Here is a 24,766-nt window from a genome sequence, read left to right on the forward strand (position 1 = left end):
GTGTTCATACAGGGCAGGGAAGAGTGTGTGTCCCACTAGCCAGAGTAAAAACCCTTATGATCATAGAGCTTTGGGTGGAGCACACAGAAGACAAAATATTCAGCACCTAACAAGGAAAAAATAACAATGTCTGGCAACTGAGTAAACATTACCAGATATAAAAAAATGCAAGCAACTGAAAGAGAAAAATAAATATTGAAACCGACTCAATTTTGATAGAGATGCTAAATCAGTAACTAAAGTTAGACAGTTATATTTCATGTATACAAAAAGTAAGTAAAGATGTGAAAGATATAAAAATACCCAAATTAACTTCTATTGATAAAAACGGTAATGTATGAGAAGAAAAATACAGTGGATGATGTTAACAACAGATTAGATGTTACAGGAAAAACATTAGTAAACTTAAAGACATGGGAGTAAAAGTATACAAAATATAGCAAAAAGAGAAAAAAGAATAACAAAAAGTTAACAGAACATCAGTGAGCTGAGGGACAATTTCAATTGGCCTAACATATATGTTATTGGGTACTCAAAAAAGGATGTATATTTGAATAAATATAGCCAAAATATCCCAAATTTGATGAAAAATATATACAAACAGTTCCAAGAAATAATAAACCTCGACGACAAGAAAAATAAAGAAAACTATACCACACTCAAGTCTACCGATAGTGTGAAAATCTTAAAAGCAAGCAGAAGAAAAAAGAGTTACATACAAAGGAACAATAACAGAATTGCAGATTTCTTGTCAGAGACAAGTGAGAAGAAAGTGGGGCAACATCTTTAAAGTAGTGAAATAAAAGCTGTCACCCTAGAAATCTATACTCAGCAAAAATATCACCAACATACTCGTGCTATAAAATATGTAAAATTCTTTTATGCAGAAGAAAAATAAGAGATGAAAATATAGACATATATAAAATAATAAAGAACATGAGAAATGAGTAAATTTGCTTTTTATTAATTAAAAATCTTCAAAATATGATTGACTCCTTTTAAACAAATATAACAGTGGTGTAGTATAGGATTTGTAACATATAAAAGTAAAGTAAAGTGTATGACAATAGCACAAATGTTGGGAAAGGAAAAATTATAGTTTACCATTGAACAGTTCCTATATTGCACAAGTGGTATTATATCACTTAAATTTGAATTAATGATGCCCTAAAGCAACCATAAATTTACAAAATAGTTTGTTATAATTCAGCAAGAGAGATAAAAAATTTAATTTACATAGAAAAGAAGGAGAGAATAATTTGGAAAATAAAAAAAAATGGAGACATGCTAGATCTCAATTTAAAATTATTAGTAGTCATATTACTTGTTAACAGTCTAAGTATGTACAATTAAAAGGCAGAGAGTGGACATCAGGGAGGATGCTGGAGTAGAAAGTAAGGAATCTGTCTTAACTATTTGAGACTCTGGAGTTTACTTGAAGGCTTCAAACTGCCAGAGGAAAGTTGGGCTCAAAAATTAGAGTTAATATTGGTCAAATTCAGCCTTCAGTGGGTGAGCAGCTATCCATCCTCCTTGCTTCAGGCCAACGTCAGGTAGCAGTATGCATGGCAATCTGCATTTCTGTGTGGCTTGCTACAGCCAGGGTGAGCAATAAGGACCTTCTCCCCCAAGTATCGGAGATAGTATTTGAATTACAGATTGCTGCTTATGGTCACTGAAGAGCAAGTACAGAGGTTGGCCACTATTATTTCAACTTCCATTGACTGAAATAGCTTCCAGTGGATTTAAAGGAGCCACATCTCATTTGGGGCATTTTTTTTTTTTTTGACATTCAAGAACAACTGTGTATATAGAGAAATTTACAAAGGTACAATACATGCCTAAGGAAAGAGGCAGAGTCAGAAAAGACCAGGGATGAACTTAAGTTTTCACTTCAGGCTGATTCCCAGCCAAGACACTCTATAACAGTTAAAAAAAACCCGAAAAAACAAAAAACAAAAAAAACAAGTGTGCCATTGGTCTTATTTCCAGAGTTAACACATTATAAGAATTTAATCTCCAGTCTTGAACAAAATTTCACAAGGCATATGAAGAAAGAAGAAAATATGACCTATTCAAAGGCACAAAATAAACTGACAGAAACCGTACTGGAAGACATGCAGACATTGGACTTACTAGACAAAGACTTAAAAATCTACCTTAAAAATGCTCAAGAAGCTAAACAAAGCCATGGACAAAGGTAAGAAATTAAGAATATCAATAAAGACATAGAAATTATAAAAAAAAGACTCCCCCCTAAAAAAAATTCTGGTGTTAAAAAATACAATAATTGAAATAAAAAATACAGAGGGGTTCAAAGGTAGATTAGAGTAGGCAGAAGAAAGAATCAGTGAACTTACAGATATGACAATTGAAATGATCAAGTCTGAGAAACAAGAACAAAAAGAATGAAGTGAACAGAGCCTAAGGGACCTGTGGGACACCATCAGGTGGACCAACAAATGCATTGTGGGAGTCCTAGAAGAAGAAGAGAAAGAGAAAGGAGCAGAGAGGAAATTTGAAGCATAAAAGCTGGAAATAAATATGATGAAAAACATGAAATTTCAAAATGATGCATGCTGAGAAAAATTATAATCAAACTGTCTAGAGTCAAAGAAAGAATCTTAAAACCAGCAAGAGAAAAGTGACTCATCACATACATGCAATCCTAAGTAAGATTATCAGCTAATTTCTCATCAGAAACCTTGGAGTCCAGAGGCAGTAGGTTGATATATACAAAGTACTAAAAGAAAACAACTGTCAACCAGGAGTTCTGGAAAAACTGCCCTTCAAAAATGAGAGAGAAGTTAAGATACTCCCAGATAAACAAAAAATGAAGGAGTTCATTACTACCTGCCCTGCAAGAAATGCTAAAGGGAGCCCTGCAGGGTAAAATAAAAGGATGCTAGACAGTAACTTGAAATCATATTAAAAAATAAGGATCGCCGGTAAAAGTAACTACATGGGCAATTACAAAAGCTAGCAATATTGTAATTTTGGTTTATAACTTCACTCTTTAAATTTTCTTCATGATTTAAAAAACAAATCAATTAAAAAAATTCTTTCAAGTTTATGTGGAACATTTACCAAAAGAGACCATATTCTGGACTAGAAAACAAATTATATTCTCTGACAATTAAATTAAAATCAAAAGAGAAATATTTCTGAAAAATCCTCAAATATTTGGAAACCAAGTACATATATAGCCAATAAATGGAAGAGGAAATGGAAATGTAAATTAAAAAAATATTTTGAACTGATTAAAACATACCATATCAAGATTTATAGAATGCTACCAGTGTAGTATTTAGGTGGAAATTTGGATTTTTTAATTAAAGTATTTCTACACATCAATATTAGAAAAAAAAATCCCAAAACAATGACTTCAATTTCTACCTTTAGAACAACAAGAGAGAGAAATTTTTAAAAAAGAGTAAGTTAAATCCAAAGTTTAATATAATTAAGGCAATTAAACACAAAGAAAGTAGAAGAAAGGAAATTAAAAATATCTGTGTAAAATTAATGAATAGGAAATTAAAAAATCAATAGAGGAAAACAAAGACTAGTTCTCTGAATAGATGATAAATTGATAAAGTCTAGCTAGACAGAACAGAAAAAAGAAAAGAAGGAAGGCACAAATTACTAATCTCTGGAATAATTAAATAACATTATCCCAGATTCAAAAGAAAATAAGTAAATATTACTAACAACTTATACCAGTAAAGTTGACATCTTGCCTGCAAAGGTAAATTCCTTGAAAGACACAAACTACCAAAACTTATTTAAGAAAAAATAACCTGAGTAGTAAAGACATCTAGTAAAGACATTGAATTTGTGGTTAAAAACCTTCCCAATAAAAAAAAACTTCAAGGCAAATGCTTTAAGAAGAAATAATAAGAAAACTAAATCGGCTTTTGCTGATCAAAACAGGAAATGCTTCCCAAGTCATTCTATGAGGCTAGCATTATTATATATAAAAACCAAAAACAACCCAATAAAAGAAAACTACTGGCTATTATCTACAATGAATGTGGACACTTGATTTTTAACAAAGGTGCAAAGATAATTCGGTGAAGAAAGGATAGTCATTTTAAGAAATGATTCTGGAACTATTTGTTACCTTAGGCAAAAAAAAAAAAAGAAAAAAGAAAACCTATAAAACTTCTAGAAGAAAATACAGAAGAAATCTTTGTGAATTTGGATTAAGCAAATGTTTATTAACTATCACACGAAAAGCATGATTCATAGGAGAACAACTAAAAATTGGACTCTTAAAATTTAAAACTCTGCTCTTGCGATGACACTATTAATAGAATGATAATTCGCAGACTGGAAAATTATTTTCAAAACATATATCTGATAAATGACTTGAATCCAGATTTTCTAAACAACTTTCAGAACTTAATACCAAGAAAACAAACAGTGCTGATGCTTTTAAAAAAAAAATGGGTAAAATATTTTAACAGAAACTTCATCAAAAAGATATATAAATGTAAAATCAGCTCATGAAAAGATTATCAGCCTCATTAGTCATTAGGGAAATGCAAATTAAAACAAAACCACAATGAATTGCCAGTACACACCTACTAGAATGCCTAAAATTTAAAAAGATATGGAGGAGGAGAAGAAGACAATACTGTATGAGAACATTTATATAAAATTCTAGAAAACGTAAACTAATCTAGTTACAGATTGCACATCAGTGGTTATCTGGGATGGGATGAGAAGACGATGAAGGGCAGGAGAGAATGAGAAAACAAAGGGTTTGAGGGAACTTCTGGGTTTGATGGATTTGTTCATTATCTTGACTGTGGTGATAGTTTCATGGGTATGTTTATGTCACAACTTGTGGAATTGTGCACTTTAAATACATGCACTTTATTGCATATCAATTATACCTCAGGAAAGCTATTAAGAAAAACAATTACAATATTTACACCAATGAGTAACAAGTTTATGAAAATGTTTGTCAAATTTTCTAAGCAAAAAGCTTTTTTAGAGAAACTCTGAAAGAGAAAAATCAAAGCATTTTTGTTTCTCATTTTCAGCGCTAATCTCATTCTTGAGTCTGAGTTGCTTAGAATTAAAAAGCAAGTTACAATACAATAGCAAGTTACTGCATAAGCAACATTCTGAAGTGCAATAAGCCAGGAAGTTTTGAGGCAATAGTGTTCACTAGATTTATTTTCAAAATACTTTACAAGTCTGCCAAATCAGCTTATTTACAACCAAACTGAAAAATTAATGAGGTGTTGCTGCAATCCAGACCGTGGATGAGAATTTTAACTCTAATAAACAAGATGGTCACACTTTCCAATAAAATGTGTGATAGTTAAATAATTGTTTTGTCCCAAAATACCCCTTTTCAAAAGATCACTTCAGATTTAATTTTTCATAAGCTGTTATTTTAGCTTGAAGGAGCAGTCCATCTTTCTACCACAAGAAAATCTACCATCGTTATTTTCCTATTAATTTTTAAAGTTGAAAGAACCTAAATGTACCATTCAAGTATAGTGTGCAATATATTCATTAATACCAATCATTTGTAGCAAATTTAGGAAAGTTCACCTAGGAAGTATTCACTGCAGCCTGGGGCATGCTAGGCACTGCTTCAGATACTGAGGGAACATAAGGGTAAATTAGATGTGGTTTTTGCCTTTGATTGCTAGGTGAATCCTCTAACACTGCTCTTTGCCTGGATCCAAATGCTATGTATCCAAAATGACTACCTCAGGCCATCAATCAGCTGCTTCATGTTGCTATGGCTATAGATGTCTCTCGCATGGGCTCAAATTATAGAGTTTGTGGACTTCTAAGAGAGACAAGTCTATGGTGAAGATATTATTATTATAATTATCTCCATTTTATATACATACAATTTCAACTTAGGTTTGCTTAAGAAATGTATATATAAACATTAAAATATAAAACAGTAAGGAGGTGCCTCAAAAATTAAAAATAAAACTATCATATGATCTAGCTATTTCACTTCTGTATATTTATCTGAAGAAAATGAAAGACTAACTCAGAATGACATATGCACCCTCATGTCATTGAGGCATTATTTACAATAGCCAAGATATGGAAGCCACCTAGGTGTCCATTAATGAATGAGTGGATAAAGAAAATGTGGTATATATATACACACATATACAGTGGAATATATATATATATATATATATATATATATATATACACACACACACACACACATATATACATATATACATATATACATATACACACACATATATACATATATATATGTATATATATATACATATATATATATATTATGGAGAGAATACCAAGAAACAGAATTAAATAGTACTAAATTTTCCCAGAGCTGGAACTGATTTTCTGTATCAGTAATACAGTATGGTGGTGACTTTTAAGGAAGGATGAAAGAAGAATTATTTTATTGGAATGGATTTTACTAAACTACTAGATGCCATATAAACTGGAAATCAGATACGGAAAATATTATCACTTATCAACCCTCACATGTAACAGTTTATTTAGTTTTAAAAATCACACTGTGTATGCTTTTTACAGACATACACAAAAACTGCAGTAGATGTAATATTTTTTAAATCTAATATTGATATTACCTCATCAATATTCACCACAACACTCTAGAGCAGGTATAGTAGCCCCACTTTTAAGACCAGGCCTCCTCCAAATTAAGTAATGTTACCCAAAGACTCAACAATAAGAGATAAAGCTGGTCCCCGAGGAACATATTGAATATAAACTGAAATATCAAATTTCTTCAAAGTGGAAGCTACTTACTAGTTTAACCATGTTTATTTTAACCATCAGGGATAAAACTATTTTTTGAGTTTTATAAATAAATAAATTTAAAACTATCATTTTTCTCAAGCAAAACTAAATATTTGCCAACACCATACTTAAGGAAACACATAAATCATAGCCTCTTTTGTGATATTTAAATACTGGACGACATGTACCACAGAGCGTGGCAGTGGGACTGCATTAAAATTGACAGTGACCTTCCTGAGAAATAATTTTCACGTACATTTTACAGCCCATGGCCACATCTGGGGCTGAGAGTTCAGGAAAAAACAAAACAAGTTGTGTACATTATTTTGATACACAAGGTGATGAAATGCAAGAGTTTCAGGAGATAGAAACAAAAACCCAGCTCGGACAGCGATTTCCTGAAAGCTCACTGTGTGAGAATGCTGAGGCCCCGACCCGAACCTAGTCAGGAGACACGTGTATGAACAGATTATTATGGCCCACTGCAAACAAGGACTAGCAGGCAAGTCTGCATAGGGCAATTGCCCAGAAGATAATTCTTGTCCCTCACAGAAGGAAACATGGAGGTTCCAGAGGGAGGAACTCATGTTAGGTTTTGAGGGTAGAGTAGGACTGAGTGAGATGGGAAAGCAGAGGAAGGACATTTCCAGTGAAGGAAACAGTATAAGGGGTAGAGTAGCTTAACGAGCTCAGGGACCTATAGGCTACAATTTTTAGACATGGGGAAGTGAATTTAAATAAGAAAAATATTTTTATGTTAATATGATGACCACAACAATAAAGTCAGTTTCCTTTAATAAGCACTCCTCATTACCAAGCACTGGATATACATTCTTCTATTTAATACCACACTCTGCTCTGAGACAGGCACTATTTTCATCCCTATTTTGTAGATGAGGAAACACAAGCACAGAGTGTTAGGTAAGGTTGTGCCTAGGTGCTCTGTCTAGATATCAGTAAGGCCAAGATTCAATCCTGAGTTGTCAAACTCCAGAGAATGCACTTGCAAGCATAGTATAATCCCCTCAATATCACCTTATGAGTGAGTGGACCCCACTTTATCTTTGATAGCAGAGACGGCACTTGGGCAGTAAAGTCCTGACCTGTTGTGACATGTGTGCAGGTGAGCTGCTCTTGTAAATATAAACCCTATAGAGTGTGTCTGCACTGTCAGGTCAACCAGGGGTATTCTAGGTACCCACAGAGACTATGGCAGATTCTCCATGAAAACTGAAAGGAAGATTCTTTCTGGGAGATGCCCTCAACAGGCAAAAGGTGAGAAATCGGGACTACAATATTTAATCATGGCTGAAGTTCTGGAAGGCTAATTGGGAAGTTTAGGTCTCTGAGTTTAATACCTGTGCAAAGATTTGTCTGCCGGGTAGGAAGGAGGAGCTGCTTTTGTACAGTGCCAGATGTCATGATTGGGTAGGACATCCCTATGTCCACAACACACCCTCCAATGGTCCCAAGTGAACATAAAGTTGTAGCAAATTGCCCAAACGAACTCGGGTTCAAATATTTCTGTTCTATTGATTTTCCATTTATCTGTAGAAAGTCAGCTAATTTCTCTTTTGGCTTGTTTTTTTTTTTGTCTTTCAGATGAGCACAATGAACTCTGCCTGAGACATGTAGAATAATTCACTTAATCATTAAGGATCTTTTCAAAATGAAACCAAATTTGGTTATTAGTACATCATTTACCGACTACAAATTAAACAACTCTATAGATTAATTGCCAGTGCTATCTTCTTTTAAAAAAATGGTAAAGGGGAAGTGTTAACTTGGATGGATTAATTTACATACTTTAGCATTAAAATAACCTGCTTTACATTTATTTTTCCCCATAACTAGACTGCTTTCAGATGAAGTTCTTATCAACTTGTCTCCATCAAAAACAATTTAGTCTTTCTGTACTGTTTCTGTTACTAAACCTCAGTTCACTCCAACGCAAGACAAGGTATATCATCGCAATCCTGGGCTAGGCTGCAGAAGTGCATACATTCAGACAACCTGGTTTATATAACCATTTGCAAAGCAAATTGCAGCAGACCTATGAGAAGAACTGATTGCCTTGTTTCATTTTCTAAAGGATCCAATGGCTCCTCCAAACTAGAAGAAAAAGACATACAGCATTGGAGGCCTTTATTACCCTTTACATATTACTGACAGTTTTGTGACTAGTATAAAAATAGTATAAATATAATAAATGATATTATACTTTTAATATTTGATTTTAACCTTTTTCTTACTTGTCACAGGTTAAATCATGATACTGGAGTTCCAGGCTTTGCTTTTGCTTTTTACATTGTTTTAACACTGAAATAAATATAAGCTTTTCCTTCACTAAACATAATGCATTTTCTTATCATCAGGATTTATTGAAATAGACATAAAAAAGGTAACATTTATTTAGTAGAGAATCTCACTTTCCTAGAGAATGGCCTGAGAATTTCTCCCATTCCTTCCTACCCTCGCATTTTCTAACTTCACAATTTAAGGTGAGAAAAGCAGCAAAACAACAAATTGAGTTCGAGCAAACAAGTCTAATCCTGGCAGTGACTTTTGTGAGCATTCTAAAGAGGTTTAGGAGTTTGAATGCAAGTCAAAGATTAGAAGAGACATTTAAAAAAATTATTCAGTCATATACTCATCTCAAAGCTTAATGTACACAAAATGTGCATTAATAGGGTTGATAAATAAATTTATGACTTCCACGTATCAACATCATGATTAAGAAAACAATAGGCAGTCTGCAGCCGTGATACCCTGAACAAGCCCAAACCTGTCTGATCTAGAAGCTAAGCAAGGTCGAGCCTGGTGGGAGACCACCTAGGAAGACCAGGTGCTGTAGGCACAAAAAAATAAAAAAATAAGGGATTGTAAACTGACAAGGTGCTTGCAATCTGTGAGGTCAACCAAGGGTTGCCTAGACTGAAAAAAAGAAGGAAAAAAAAAAAGAAAACAATAGGCATTTCAGTCTCCTGCCATACCCTTCACCCTGGCCTATGTCAGAACTTTCAATCTATGTAACTCAAGATTAAAAAACAAAGAACCAACTTTTTGGATTGTTTTTAGATGAGTTTACCTCAGAATTACTTTTGGTACCATTTTCATAAAGAAACAGTCAGTGCAGTAGTGATGTGCTGCTAAACTATTAACATTGGCTTTCAATTCACATCACTAAAAAGTAAAAGTTTGTAGCATTCAAACTCATTTTAAAGTTTTTCAAGGTGTCTCACATTCATGATAATTCAGAACAAATCAGGTCCACTTGTCTTTGTCTTCTATTCAGTGTACCCTCTGCATATTTAATGCAGAAAGCCCACAGGACACAAGTTGTCTAAGACTTACTTCATAAGAATGGCTACCTTTCAGGTAGGAAAATAAGTGAGGATATGCACGTGTATAATTGGAGGAATCTGAATATTAGCCACCACCTTTAATTTAAGGTGTTTGCTGTCAACAGAAATTCCCTATGAAAATATAAAACCATTGGAAAGAACTACACTTTAACTTAGCTAAGCCAAATGTTGTTTAATTCACAATTTTTCTTAGGGATACCTGCCAGAATAGTTGAAATAAGGCTCTATTCTATTAAACAAACTATGTTGAATAGTATAGTATTAGTCTTACATTTACGTATGTGGATTTGTTTTGAAGTTTTGTTTTGCTGGGTCAAATTCATAAAAGTGGTCACTAATTTTTCCACCATGATTATAGTATACTACTGCATTTCACATTTAGGAATAATAATCCTTCTTTCAGACACAGTATCTATGACAACGAAATTTGTGACAAATGCCCATGAAAGATGATTTTTTTTTTTGCTAGTTTGCATTTTTAATTCCAACTCAGAATTTGGAGTTAATAACAATGCATTGAAGTTATGCCTTATGAAAAAGCTATTGTTTTAAATATATAAATGTCCAAGCTTTCTGGGACTAAAATGCAATATCTTATTAGCACCAAATTAATGGGTAGAATCCACAACAAGGCTGTTTATATATACTTGTATATTGCATTGTGTAGCCCAAACTATTTATACCCTGATAAGCAAGCTAACTTCTAATGATTTACTCTATGAGATTATAGGAATAGACCTTTTGAATTGTTTAAAGGGATTATCTACAAAATATTTATAATAAGTTACACTGTAATTTTAAATTTGTGACTATTTAAGTGAAAAATAAATATGAACAAAAGATATTACACTATTAGGACTGAAATTATCTATACCCTAAATTGGCAAGCCAGGTTCACCATATGTTTGGGTACAACTTGAGCTCATAATGGTTTTTACATTTTTAAGCTATTGGAAAAAATCAAAAGAAAAATAATATCTCGTGAAATGTGAAAATAATAAGAAATCAAAATTTTACTGTCCTCAAACAAAGTTCTACTAAAAAAATGGCCATACTCATTCTTTTAAATCTTGCCTATGGCTGCTTTTGCTCTGTGACAGCTTTTTGGAAGAATTGTGACAGAGACCATAGGCCTGAAAAGTCTTAAACTATTTACCAACTGATTCTCTAAAAAAACGGGTTGTCAAGGTGGTTCTAAATATTCTTTGTATTTCCTATCATCAGTCTCTAGATGGCAGAAAAGATCCTCAAACTGCAGGTGAGGGTGAGGGGCATTACTGCCCTGGAGAAGATATTTGCATTTCTAATTAAATCATCCCCTAAAAGCCAGCCCTTTCATCAGTATAAAATATTTACTTCTATATATATTCTATTAATAAACCAAATATTAGTCTAAAAGAAATCAAAAGATTCATCTAGTCTAAAAGTAATGTCTATACTAAAATTTAGCATTTATTCACTCCTGCCTAAAATAAGTATTACATAAATCTGCACCATTAAAGAGGCTTCTTTACTGAAGTACAATTGACACACGAAATTATAATTTATTTAAAGTGTACAACTTGATGGTTTGATGGAAGTATACGTTGTGAAATAATTACTTCAATCAATCACCACCTCACATAGCTCCGTGTGTGAGAATTTTTAAGATCTATCCTTTTAGCAAATCTCAAGTATTATTAACTATAATGACCCTGCTGTACATTAGACCCTAAGAACTTATTCATCTTATAATTCTGTACCTTTTATCAACCTCTCCCTATTTCCTCCACCCCAATGCCCTGGCAATCACCATTCTACTCTCTGTTTCTATGAGTTTGACTTTTTTTGTTTAGGTTCCAGATATGTGATACCATACAATGTTAGTTTTCTCGGACTTATTTCACTTAGCATAATACCTTCAAGGTCCATCCATGACAGGATTAGAGATTTGTCTCCAAATCAGGGTATAATCTAGAGCCACATTTGCGCTGATTTTAGAGAAGACCAGATCATTTGCCTTGTAGAATCCACATTCTTTATTTTTCTGGCCATTTTCTTATGGAATCACTTAAGTTACTTTTCTATCCTTTATATTTCCTGTAAATTGAAAATTAGGTCTGAAAGCTTAACAATATGATGATGTACACCTCATATTGCATCACATCTGGAAGTGTGAAATGTTGAGCTACCACTTTTGATAATGTCAGTTTTGATCAGTTGGTTAAGGTGTTGACTACTATCGCAAAGGTTTGATTTTTCTTTTGCAATTAGCAAATAATCAGTGAAGTTATACTTTGTCATTACTGCAAACATCTTCACCTCAACAATCTTTTTAAGTAATGATTTTAGTTTGCGGCTAGAAACAAGTACTTCATTAAGAATTGATAAATGGCAATTTTCTAATTCTATTATTCCTTTCCCTTTCATTAGCTGGTGTTATTCAGTAAAGAGTTTTCTCTCATTAACTGAAAGATATCCTAGAGTTCCTTCTGAAAAGTCAAAGTAAATGCTATATTCTATATCTTTAATTCCCATTTCACATTAAAGAGTTAGTGTAATAATCATCTCCATTTGAAGCAAATTAGATTTCTCTCTCTCATCATGGATACATGTATTTTTATTTTTCTAATTTTTAGAATCAACTGGTTATTTACTGTTATTATGGTTGATGTTCAATCTGTCCTTTATTTGGCCCATGAGAGCTCCTTCGAGCTGGTTGCTTCAACAGGTTATCATTATACTTTAATATAAAATGTTCTTCCTAGAACTCTTTCCACAGTTCACACCATGAGTCTGTTCCATTTACTACAAACAGCAGCATCTTCATCTGAAGAAACCTTCTATTTCCTGTTAGATTGTGCTACTCAATAAATTTAAAGTGCTAGATTGCTTCTCCCACCCCCACCAAATCTTTGCTTAACACATCAATTGGCATCAAGAAGAACCCCTGCAAATTCAAATGGATCATAAAGGGGGTCACTTCCCTTTGAAATATCTAAAAGATTTCTCTTACCTTGCATAATAGTCATTGGGCGGAACTGCTTCTTGAAAGAACTGGAACTGGTATAAGTAAAGTCCAATCAAGTGTCCCGCAGTGAAAATAGCCAGCAGAACACAAAGACAGCTGAACAGCAATGGATCAAATGTCCGGCACCAGGACCACCAGGTGCACAGACCCAAAAATACAAAGAAGTAGACAGATGAGGTCAAAGATGGCAACATCATACCTAAGGCAAAAGAAATGCAATCATGAAAAATTGCATAGAACTAAAAAATCATTTACTGCTCAGTAATTGCAAGTACTGGAGATGAAGTAAACTTTATGTGCTTTTAGGTACTGATGAGGTTTTTAAAATATTTATCATATTTCATTTATAAAATTAAAATTAATACTATTTTGTTGTGAATAAAAGTCAAACATAAAGTGATATTTGTAAATAAGGGAAAATGTCAGATGATGAAGAAATTTTACCTTTGGCGTGTAAGCTGAGTAAACATCTACATTTCATAGCAGTAGAATTGGCATATTTACTTGCATGTTTCCATTTCCTATGTCTCCCTAAAATTTTTCAGGACTACTTATATGTCCATTCCAACTTTCCCTAATACTGTTTTTAAAATAATGACTTTTTTTTTTTTGGTTAACTAGGAGTCATAATAATATTGCATTCTGAGGCAGTTAAGATCTCACTGAAACTTTGTCTTATGTAACGAAATTTGATTTGCACTATCACCAAAATAGGAAATGAAAAATTAAATAATTCATTTATAGGCATATAAAAGCTTTTTGGGGGAGCATTTTGAAATGACTCATTACAATATGAGGTTATATTTCTTGAGAAATTATATTCTCTTTTCCACTTTTTTATTTTCCTATTAAAAACAGGTAAAGTCATTGCATCTTGTGAAATTTCAACTAAGCAATATGCAATAAACTTCATAGTAGCTCTGGAGCAGTGGTGAACAGGGAAATGGAAGGAGAGAAAATACTGAGATAACAGTATTATGGAATAAGCGGTCTGTAGCCAAAATTTAAAGGAAGTGAGTGTCTGTGCTGGAAGATTACAATCTAACTTAGGAATAAAAATAGTACATCTTGGAGAGTTAAATCATGATTACTAATGAATCAGTGTAAACAGGCTTTCAGAATATACATGTGCAGCTCTGGATGGGTATACTGAAATTGTTCATTGAAACAAGTCACCATTCATAGGCTCTAAGGTAGAAGATTAGTTTTTCTGATCTACACGTAGAAAATGATGTCATTAAACAGATATGAAAAAAATATTGCTTTATAGAAGTTAACAAGAACCATCTAAAAACATAAAAACTAGAATTGCACTGGAAAAATTACTTTCGTGTGTATGGTTTGTATGTGTGGCCACTTTTACAAAAGCTACAGTTATTATTTTGGTGTCATGGAATAGAATTGTTTCCTTTTTAATTTTCTCTTTGACCATTTCTTTCATTATAAGTGCCACTTGTGTTTCACCCGGTATTGGAAACTCACCTGATGAACCAAGTAAAATCGTCACAACAACTTTTCCAGCTGTGGTTATCATATTGCCAATAAACTCCTTAAGCTTGGAAGCCACAAAGGCAAGCCTGCGGAATATTTTCAATTTTGTGCTTTCTTCCATTTCGCCTTCAACACCACCTCCTTCATCTAAATCCTCTTCATAGATCAGTGCCTCTTCTGGGTCTATTTTTTCTCCTCTAGCCTAAGTAAATAAAAAAAATAATAATAAAAAAACAAAACAAAACAAAACAGAAAACAAAGCAGTCCACAACTCTGCCCATCCACCCAGCAGATCTTAAGATCTCATGGTTTGTAACTTGTGGGTCAGGGAATGAGGTGATTTCACAAATCAGGAAAAAAATGCAACCCCTTAAGTCCCCCCAGGTCTCTGATAGTCCCTGAATAAGCCCAAGGAACTCTGATCTTTCTGGAAGAGGTAAACAGAAAACATCACTAATCATAGGGTCCCTAATAGCATGTCATCTTACCTACATGAGCTCATTTTTTTATAGACAGAACAAGAAACTGTCTGAAACATCTATTAATAATCTTAGCTTTCATCAGGCTGGGTTTGGTTCTTCAAATTTGCAGAGTTTGTCAGTAAAATAATCGGAGTTCTGATTAAGTATCCACGGCTTTAACTGAGAGAGTAAGCAAATCAGTGCTTAGGAAATCCTTCTTCCTGAAGTTTATCTTTGTTCACTATTTTAGTATTTCCTGATCCCGAGAGGATGGGCTACTTGGCTACTTGGCTAAATATGCTTATCCTTCCTATCTTATCCTTTTAGAGAATAATATACTGGTTTATTCCTGGACAGTTCAGCATCTCAGTATAATTATTAGAGATTTATGGAAGAAACACATGTACAGAGCATATACATATTTTCATGTATTATTTTAAACTGGGTATACTAGGCTGTTTTTGTTTATTCTGTTTTTAAAGACTACATAGGATTTCTTTTTGGTGGCTAATTAGAATCTTTTCCTAGAAGAGTTGGGATTTTTTTTTTTTAGAGGAACTATATATATAAACTATCATCTTAAGACAAGGCTATTTCAGATGCATGAAACTTTGTTTGCATTTGCCTTTTTAAGGCTTAAAGAGTAGAGCCTGGCCTCTCCATTTTCCCATTTTAAAGGTTCTTTTTTTGATACACCTTGATCAGATATTTATATAACATTTACTGATGGTATCTGAACCTCTAACAATGCACAAGTTCGCTGGAGGAAGGCAGACATAGGAAAGCTGCTACAAGTTCAGGTAAGTGCTGAATGGCCTTGAGGACTCAGATCTTCTGTTTGTCTAGGATTACTGGTGACTTAAATTGGCTATAGATAAAGCCAAGGCTACAGGATGCACCTTATCCCCTTACACACACACACACACACACACACACAACACACACACACACACTTAATCTTGGGCATCAAGTTTATACGCCCATCACAACACATCTGTATTTTTTCCTGAAGAAAAAGGAGCGTATCACACTTATTCATTAAGATTTTTCTATGTGTTCAAGGCCTAATGTATGCTAGTATCTCTAGAAAGAGATATAGCAATAAACATGTAAACAAGTAAAAAATTAACAAGCTATCTCACAGTGGTAAATGCTATTCAGAGAATTAAAATGGGGTTGTGTGATTGTGAGTGACAGGGCAGCTATTTGAGATTCCGAGGTCAGAGAGAGCCTCTCTGAGGAGGTGACATTTAAGCTAAGATCTGAATGTCACAAAGTCACCAGCCATGTGAACATACTAGGCGAGAGCATTCCTGGCAGAGAGAAGAGCTAATTGAAGTTCCATGGTGGATTCAGGAAGAAGGTATATGTCTCCAGACCTACTTCTTCCACCCCTGGCTGGTATAACAGCCTAACTATCTAAAGCCCACCTATGGAAAAGGCACTTGAGACCCCCGCCTCTCTCCTGGCTATGTATGAACGGCACATGGTGAGGTACCAGGGAAAAGGACAGCCTCAGTTATCCTCCCCTCTCCCTTGCATCACCTCATGAACAAACGTGCTTCACCATCTCACCTGGAAAAACATACCCCTTCCTACTCACATTTGCCTTGAAAAGCAAAATTCTAAATTTGGCTAGGTGCATAGCGCCACTTCTCCCACACTTAATTTCTCTGGAACCCACTATAACAAGAATTTGCCAACCTCTCCACTTAGTGAGGGGTACAATGATTAGTTTCACGAGGTAATCCTAAGAGAGACTGCAGCTAGGAGGTCACTGCTGTGGTCGAGGAGAGGTGAGTAGTGGAGCTAAAGAGAGGTTCCCACCTTTGCAGTATGTCCTGGAGGTCGAGTCAACAGGACTAACTTGTAAATCGATGTGGAGGGAGGAGAGATAGAGGAGAATCAAAGATAGTTCCTATATTTTTGTCCCGTTGATGAGATGGGGACAATCATGAATGCAGTGGGTTGGAGAAATTCAATTCTGAGATGCCTTTCAGGCATTCCAGTTGGAGAGCAGCTAGTATGAGAAGCCGAAGTGCTATAGAGAGGTAGGAACTGAAGAGCTGCATTTGAGGTTCACTGGCATATAGATAATTTTTTAAGTCAGGAGTCTGATGCGATTACCTGGAGAGTATACAGAAGTTGCCATCCCTCAGGTGCTGCCACACCCTGGGACCAGTCTATCTCTCCAGCCTAATCCTCATCTCTGCCTAGAAGCATCATATGCAGGAAATCACATGGGGAACCCAGAATCCACAGGTTCCCTTCGCCTTGGAACATACTGTTCCCTTCCCAGATAGTAAGGGCCCGACATACATGTCAGCTTTTCCTTCTGCCTGCTCCATCTCCCCCCAGTAGTATTAGTAGGGGGAGATCAATCTAGTGACACTGTTGCTATGGCACCCATACCGCCATATACAAAAAAAAGTCTGCTCATGGGGCATCTTCTGCTCAATATCCCCTTATGACAGGTGAGCAGGACATAAAAAATTCTCCTTGAAGAATATTGAAGAAGAAAATTTGGCCAAAACCTTTGTACTTGATAAAAGAGACAGAGAGAGAAAACACAGCTAGAGCCACCTGGGTTAGTCAGAAACACGCTTGGAAGTTTCACAATGACTTGTTATTCAATTATAGAGTTGCTAAGGTTGTAGATTAAATCAAGTAGAAATCTCTGGTCAAGAACTTTTGTGAGGTTAAACAAATGCATTTCCCTGAATTCTCTTAGATGGGACTGAGACCCCTGTGATTTTTATAAACATACCACGGTACTTGAGGTTTTTCAGCATTTTTGTACCAAAATCCCTGAGCCCCTCACTTGGAAATCTTTTCTAAACCTGTCAAGCTGAAAAAGAGCCAACAGTGAGATGGGTTTGACTCTGTGAGCCTCTACCATCCAGGCTGGGGCCAGAATTGCCATTAGTCACATCAGGCCAGCTTATTAACAGGCAGGCTTTCTCACCTAAATGATTTGTCCGATGAAGTGTAAACACTGATGCTCTAGAAGCACGTCCACTCACCCCAGTATATTTATTAAGAAGCTGTCTTACTGGTCAGAGTTGTAATCTGTCCCTTCATTAGAACACAACTTGATTCTGGCCTTGAAACTAAGAAGGAGTATCTGTAAATACAGATGGCTGATCCCTTAGCTATCTTAGAAATTAAAGAGAATCCTTCACTGTTTAGAAAGCCACATAAAATATTACAGATCATTATTGTCCACGTCAAAAATTTAAAACTTATTTGAAGAAGTTTAAGTCTTTTAACTTGCCTTCTTTGAAAGTTCCTGACTTCCAAATGCACCCACATCTATTATGGCAGCATCTCTCATTTCACAAGAGGAAGCTTTAAGTGGTATGGGCTTAGCTGTGTGCAGGTCAGACTAGTGTCTGAACTGGGTCAGGGCCTAAACACAGAGCATCTGCATCTCATCCCACGTCTGCCTCTCTTGACAGCCCCAACCCCATCAGTCACAGCATTAGTAATGATTTCCACTCAAACTTGGACAGCAATGATATAATAAATTACTTTTGGTAGAACACGAACATCCGTATTTCTTTACCTCCAAGCACTAAAAGATTCAACCTGGGTTGGAATAAATACTAAGGATTGCCTGAGAATCTTTGGGAGATTATCAAGCTCCATCCAAAATTTCCTAAATCAGAAATTCCAAGAGTGAATCCAGGATCTGCATGAGTAAAGAGCTGCTGCAGGTGACTGTGAAACAGCCAGCCTAGGACCCATGCCTGGCTAACATCGGCCACCACTGAGCCATTGATTCTACATTCAGCTGACGAGACAAAATCTGAAATATTTTGACTTACTCATATCCTACGCAGACTCTCTTAATTGAAAAATATATTGTAGTGATTTATGTGTGGAGCCTCCTTTAGGTTTTAGTCGACCTTCAGATGTTAGACCAGAGCTTTTCATGTAGCTGAGTCCATTTTCCTCTTCTTCGTGGTTAAAATCAAGCTACTAAAAACATTTCAATGGGAGTGTATTAAAGTCACAAATAGTGAGTCAAAAGATATGGGGGGCAAAGGGAGCATTTTTCTAAAGTGCATTTTTCATGAATTGTTTATTCATTGTTTAATATTAAAAGTTAACCATTTATCTTAACAGAATGGGTTCATCTCAACAGAAGAGCCCAAGGCAGGGAAAGGCAAGTGTGGTGACTCGCAGAAGATAAATGCCATCCACAGTGTCCCCGTGGGAGCAAGCAGTTAGGGAGAGGAAGAGAGACTTGTTTCTATGGTGTCATGTATGTTATGTAAGCCTAATGTGATAACATTATACAGATAAAGTAAATATTTTATTCTGTTGCTACACTTGTTTTGGGAAGATTATTTTTCTAAAATTTTAAGAGCAGTTTAAATAGTACCCTGTTTCATTTGGAAAAGTGAGTATGGAGATGTATGCTCTCAACCACAGAGTAACGAAAGTTTAATAAAGGCTGGTGAAGACAACTTGAATTTGCAGACAGTGACTAGTTAGTTTAGCCAGGACTGCAGAGTCTGTGAAGCTTTAAAAAAATAGTCGTAGTACCACCACACACATTCTTCTTTCTCCCAGAGATTCTGATATTTTAGATTTGGGATGGGCCCTGCATCAAAATCTTTAAAAATTTCCCAGGTCAAATCACCAAGTTAGAGATTGAAACGGTCTTTAAGAATCATCTGAATGTCATTTGAAAAGGAAATGAACAACAATGGAGATTAAACAAACTGGATGGATCATTTATTTTGAAGTTTTTTTCTTTAAGATTTATTTTTTAAAAATCACTTAATAGAACACCATAAAACCAAATCAGCATTCACACACACACACACACGTGCACACACACACACACACACACACACACGCCCCTAAATCGTCTACTCAATTTTGTCTTTGGTTACAGAAATTATTACTGATCTTTTCCTCTTGTAAAAACCAGCTAAGTTTAGCTCTTCCAACTGACACTCTCGGACCTTCCCTCTAGAAATAAAGAATTCAGAGAGTGATGACAAAAGCAGCATTTTTAAAGCACACAAACTTCCTGTGGCTCAAAAGTTTCCTAAAAGATTCAGGACCATATCATTATCTACAATTGACTAAGATGTGAAAACACATACATATTTGTTATTAAAATGTAGAAAGGCTGAGCAGTGCTGTAGCTGCTCTGGAATCCACGGCATTCCCTCCCCATCCATCAGCTCCTGGTCCTTCCACCAGTCAGGACTTCTTTTGGAGACTGAGCTCTGCTCCAAGCACTGTGCCAGGTCCGAGGTAGGATAAAAATGTGGATCTGCCATGGGACCCCAGAGATGCTGTAGTCACTCAGAAGAAATAAACCAAGTATATATAACTGTTTCTAAAATGAGAATATAAGATCTTAAGACCATTGAGAGGAAAAAGGAATTGCATCTGACTACAGGGGTTTAGAATGCCCTATTCCAATTATTTCTGAAAATAATGTGATGAAAAAAAATAAATAAAAGAACAAAGGTCTGGAAAGGAAAGCAAGCAAGCAAAAAAAAAAAAATTGTCCTTGTTGGAAACAGTTTTAACAATCCTGGTACATAGTAGGTATTGAATAAATAAGCATGCCCATAGATAAATTCACCTTCTCCTCTGCAGTCACAGCAAGAAGGGATAAATCAAGACAGTATGAGTGAGCCCTGACCTTGCTAAATCCTCCGAGAGTTTGGGAAGAAGCAACTCTTTGTAGGCAATCCTGGCCCAAGGCTGACCCTTTGTGCTTTGTTGCTTTACTTCTACACTTTGAATTCCTTTGTGCAAGCCTCCACGTTAATCAATTGGTGCTCAACTTGATAATATATGAGCATTACTATGTGTAATCATAGATTACACACTTTGCAATTTAAGATCTGCTGCAATGGAGAACAAGACAGATGTGTTCCTTTCCATCATGAGCTTATAATCTGTTGAGGGAAACAAATAGTAAACAACAAAACAAAGCACTATGTAGAATAATTACAGACTGTGATAAGTGTTACAAATATAACAGCCAGAAGGAATAGTCTGGGAGGCTTCCTTTGGAAGGATGGACAGCAAAGGCCTTGGGAAAGGAGGTGGCCTGAGGATGGAGGAGGAACCAGTAATGCAATGAGCAGGGAGTGAACTGCATGGCAGAAGGAAAAGAGCTTGTCTGTTCTAGGCACAGAGAGGAGGACAGTGTGGCCACAATGGCCACACCACAGACAGAGTGGGAAGGAGTGAAGGTGCGGATGCAAAGGCAGTAAGTGAGTAGACCATGCAGAACCATGGCGGTCAGAATTAGGAACCCGAATTTTATTCTTGTTTAATAGGAATCCAAGGAAGTGTTTTTTGTAGGGATGAGTCATAATTTTTAAAATAATTTTACAAGAATAATTCAGATGACACATGTGGTATCAGTGGGATCTGGAAAAACAGACACTAGAAGTTAGGAGACCAATTAGAAGGTTATTTATTTGCCAGTGTAAGGGCTGTGGCAGTGGAGATGGAGAAAAGTAAACCAATTTCAGACAAAATTTGAACATAGCACCCACAGGACTTGTTGATGGTATGGACAAAGGGCTCAAGGAACCAAGCATTATACCAGAGTTTCTGTCTCCAGCAACTGGGTGGCCATGCTTCTGTTAACTCAAAGGAGGAGTCACCAGGAAGGCCAGGAGGAAATAGGGGCAGGAGCTAACTGACATTAAGTTCCCAACAATTCCATCTCAGGGGTATTTACAGTTTAAAGAAAGATGGAAGGCACAGCCCCCTCAAAGGAGTGACTTGAGCTTCTGTGGAGAATGCATACTCTCTGGAGTTGAAGCAGGTGGCAGGGAGTGGAGCACACTAGTTCCTCTCATGTCAGTACTTATCTGACTATTCTACCCCCACAGAAGGAACATGGGGCTCTGTAATTTCCCTAAACAAGTTTCCTGTGTTGGTGTTTTTTTGTTATTTGCAATTCAAATGCACAAAATCACTTGTCAAATATTCCAAAGTCAGAACAAAATATTCTGAGATTTTCTAAAAACTTTGATATAGACATATTGTTAAAGGTATAAGCTACTTTGGAACTTTGATTCCTTTAAAAGAGTAGGAATAGGTACACACTGTTAAATGTTGTTAAATTACTTTAAAAAATGGCTGAGACAAAATGAAGACATTTAATTTATGTTTTATTTTAATAGTTTAAAGATATTTGAGCTGCCTTCTTAATTTCTAATTCTTTGAGTTATTTTTACCATCAGTCACATATTCAAGTCCAGTCTAGGCAAAGTTCGCTCAAATAACATACTGCCAATAATGTCTTTTTATGTGACAATGATGCCTCTGACTGACTGTCACATGGGTATGCTCTCTAGGTGTGTGTTCTCAGAGGAAATGATAAATGAGAACCCAATCTCTCATCTTGTGTCCAGTGAGATGTAGCTGGTAGACAATGGGGTGCTGGGGAGATAAAGTTAGTCATACAGCTAGTCACTGTGATAAAGATTCAGTGATGCTCATACTGTAATACTGAAGCTGTCCTGAAGCTTTCTTGAAGCAGCAATGATTTTCTCCAACTAAAATTTTTCCTTTATTTAAATTAATGGCATCTAAAATCACTAGAATTAAAAGTTGCACCTGAATTGTGCACGGATTTAACCCAGAGGAGGTAGACCAAGTGTGCTACATTTTGAGAAACATATAGCAGTTAATTTCTTACCCAGTTTCTGAGAGTGACCTTGAGACACAGCAAAAGTAACAGAGTACAAGGCTTGCAGGGAAACTGGGCAGCTGTTCATCTTCTTATCATTCTGAATGATTTTAAATGATTATGTCTGTATGCTTGAAAAAAAACAAGATCTAGAAAATTTAAAGCAGGTGACTTTGGACTAAATCTTAGGTGAGAACTGGGCAAATGATGAATGCATAGTTAGGAGGTGACAGTAAAAAGGTTGATTTCTTCTACTCTTTGTTTCTTTTTTAAAAATAATAACTTGAACTTCAAAGCTGAAACTTGAAGCACAGCCCAATTGGTACGTGCCAGAATGAAGATGCCACAATAGCTTAATGGACTTTATGTATTAAGAAAGATGGTGCAATTTTTTAGGCCCAGAACAAATTTCCACATAATATCAACAGGACCTAAATGTTGCACCTCTGAATTTTTAACAGCTGGTGGATGACTTATACTGGAAAGTTCTTCTATCTTTCACATTTGATTTGTCAGACTGTTTAGAAGATGCCTCTTTAAGCAGACCAAGTCATGACTAAAATTTCTATTTAAAGAAATATTTGATTTATCATAAATTTGGTTTAACAATACATTAAAATACTATTTGTTTCAAAAACAAGGCCTGAAATCTCATTAAATAGCTAGAAAGAGAAGTATAGAAATATACGAGATAATATCAGTTTAGTGAAATTACATGGCATTTAAACAATTTAATTTTCATAGTCCTACTCATTTTTTAAAGATTTAAGAATAAGAATATTTCTCCCAGTTATGATTTGTAGATCTGCTTCTGAATTAAAATGAACAAACCAACAAGACCATAGATGTGTCAGTTGAAAAAGAATCTTTTATGGCATTTGAGGAGTTGGTTCCCTTCCTGAAGTCTGCTCTCTATAAAATGCAGAGCAAGGCAGCCTTCTACCTGCTTCTAGTCTCCACCTCACTCAGGGGTCTTCGGAGTATCCTTGGATATGCGATGCCTTTTTAAAACAGCAAGTTTGAGCTTCATCGTCCAGTGCATGAAGATTACGAGAGATTCAAGAGTCTTCTCCAGGGATTATTTGCTACTTTAAAATAATGCTGTATTTAAAAAAGGAATTCTCCCAGGCACCAGTGGATTAATCTTGCCCTTTCTCCATTGAGATAAATGAAAGAAGAAACAATGCCAGTAAACACTATTCTTTGAGAAGATCTTCCAAAACCAAACAATGTAGAGTGCAAACGCTAAGATTTATAAGCAGCAGGAAATATGTTGGAGCCTTCAAAATAAAATAAATTCCCCTGCTTATTTTGGCCTGTACATCTATTCTTTTCAGATTCTAACCAGATTGTTAACATGTAAGAAATATCTTCTTGTGGATTCACCTCAGAAGATTCATACCCGCTCTGCCTGGGCTACCTGGTAGGCTGGAATATGCTAAGAAAATACCACGTAATATATAAGAGGAGAATTAATAACTGAGGAGAATCGACCTCATAGTAATGATATTTAGAATTTCAAAGCCCCCAGCAAATAATATTTAGAGTATTCATCCTTCTTATTGTTATCATTAAATAATGTGATTAATAATAGATGAGGCACAGATACTTAAACAAATTTCAAGTGAAAGAGAAGTACCATAAGTCTATCTTTGAGAACTGAGTGAAATCAGGATGGAAAGATGATTTTAAAATTAGTCCGTGCAATAGCTTTGTGTGCCTTCTTCAGCAGATCTGTGACCTTAACTATAACCTAACATCCATCCTTCTGTTGGTCAGTGCAGGTTTTCCTAGTCCTAGAGCAAAAGAGCATTTGCCCTGGGAGACAGAAGTTCTTTTTCATAAGAAGTTTTGGAATTCATTCATGGTTGTCTGTTATGAATGGCACGGAAAGGACTATTTTTTTCTGAGTGAGATGGCTTCAAACATACCATCCAACTTAATTTTCTGTCACCCTAAGAGAACTCTGAAT

At 35.4% G+C, this 24,766-nt stretch overlaps 1 protein-coding gene across 7 annotated transcripts in view; it reads right to left on the reverse strand.

Moving 5' to 3' along the window:
• The window catches only part of PIEZO2 (piezo type mechanosensitive ion channel component 2), a 382,528-nt gene that overhangs the window by 129,155 nt on the left and 228,607 nt on the right, over positions 1–24,766 (reverse strand). For all 7 annotated transcript variants that reach the window (XR_005649322.1, XM_039845973.1, XM_039845987.1 and 4 more), the window contains exons 6-7: positions 14,641–14,851; positions 13,144–13,357 (exon numbers count right to left, since the gene is read on the reverse strand). Coding sequence is in view for 6 of the 7 variants with exons in the window: in XM_039845973.1 (XP_039701907.1) it covers positions 13,144–13,357; positions 14,641–14,851 (425 nt within the window). In the remaining variant the exon portion in view is untranslated. The remainder of the gene's footprint in view (positions 1–13,143; positions 13,358–14,640; positions 14,852–24,766) is intronic.

This window comes from Pteropus medius, unplaced genomic scaffold (genome assembly GCF_902729225.1).
Source record: "Pteropus medius unplaced genomic scaffold, Ma_sr-lr_union100, whole genome shotgun sequence".
Lineage (NCBI taxonomy): Eukaryota > Metazoa > Chordata > Mammalia > Chiroptera > Pteropodidae > Pteropus > Pteropus medius.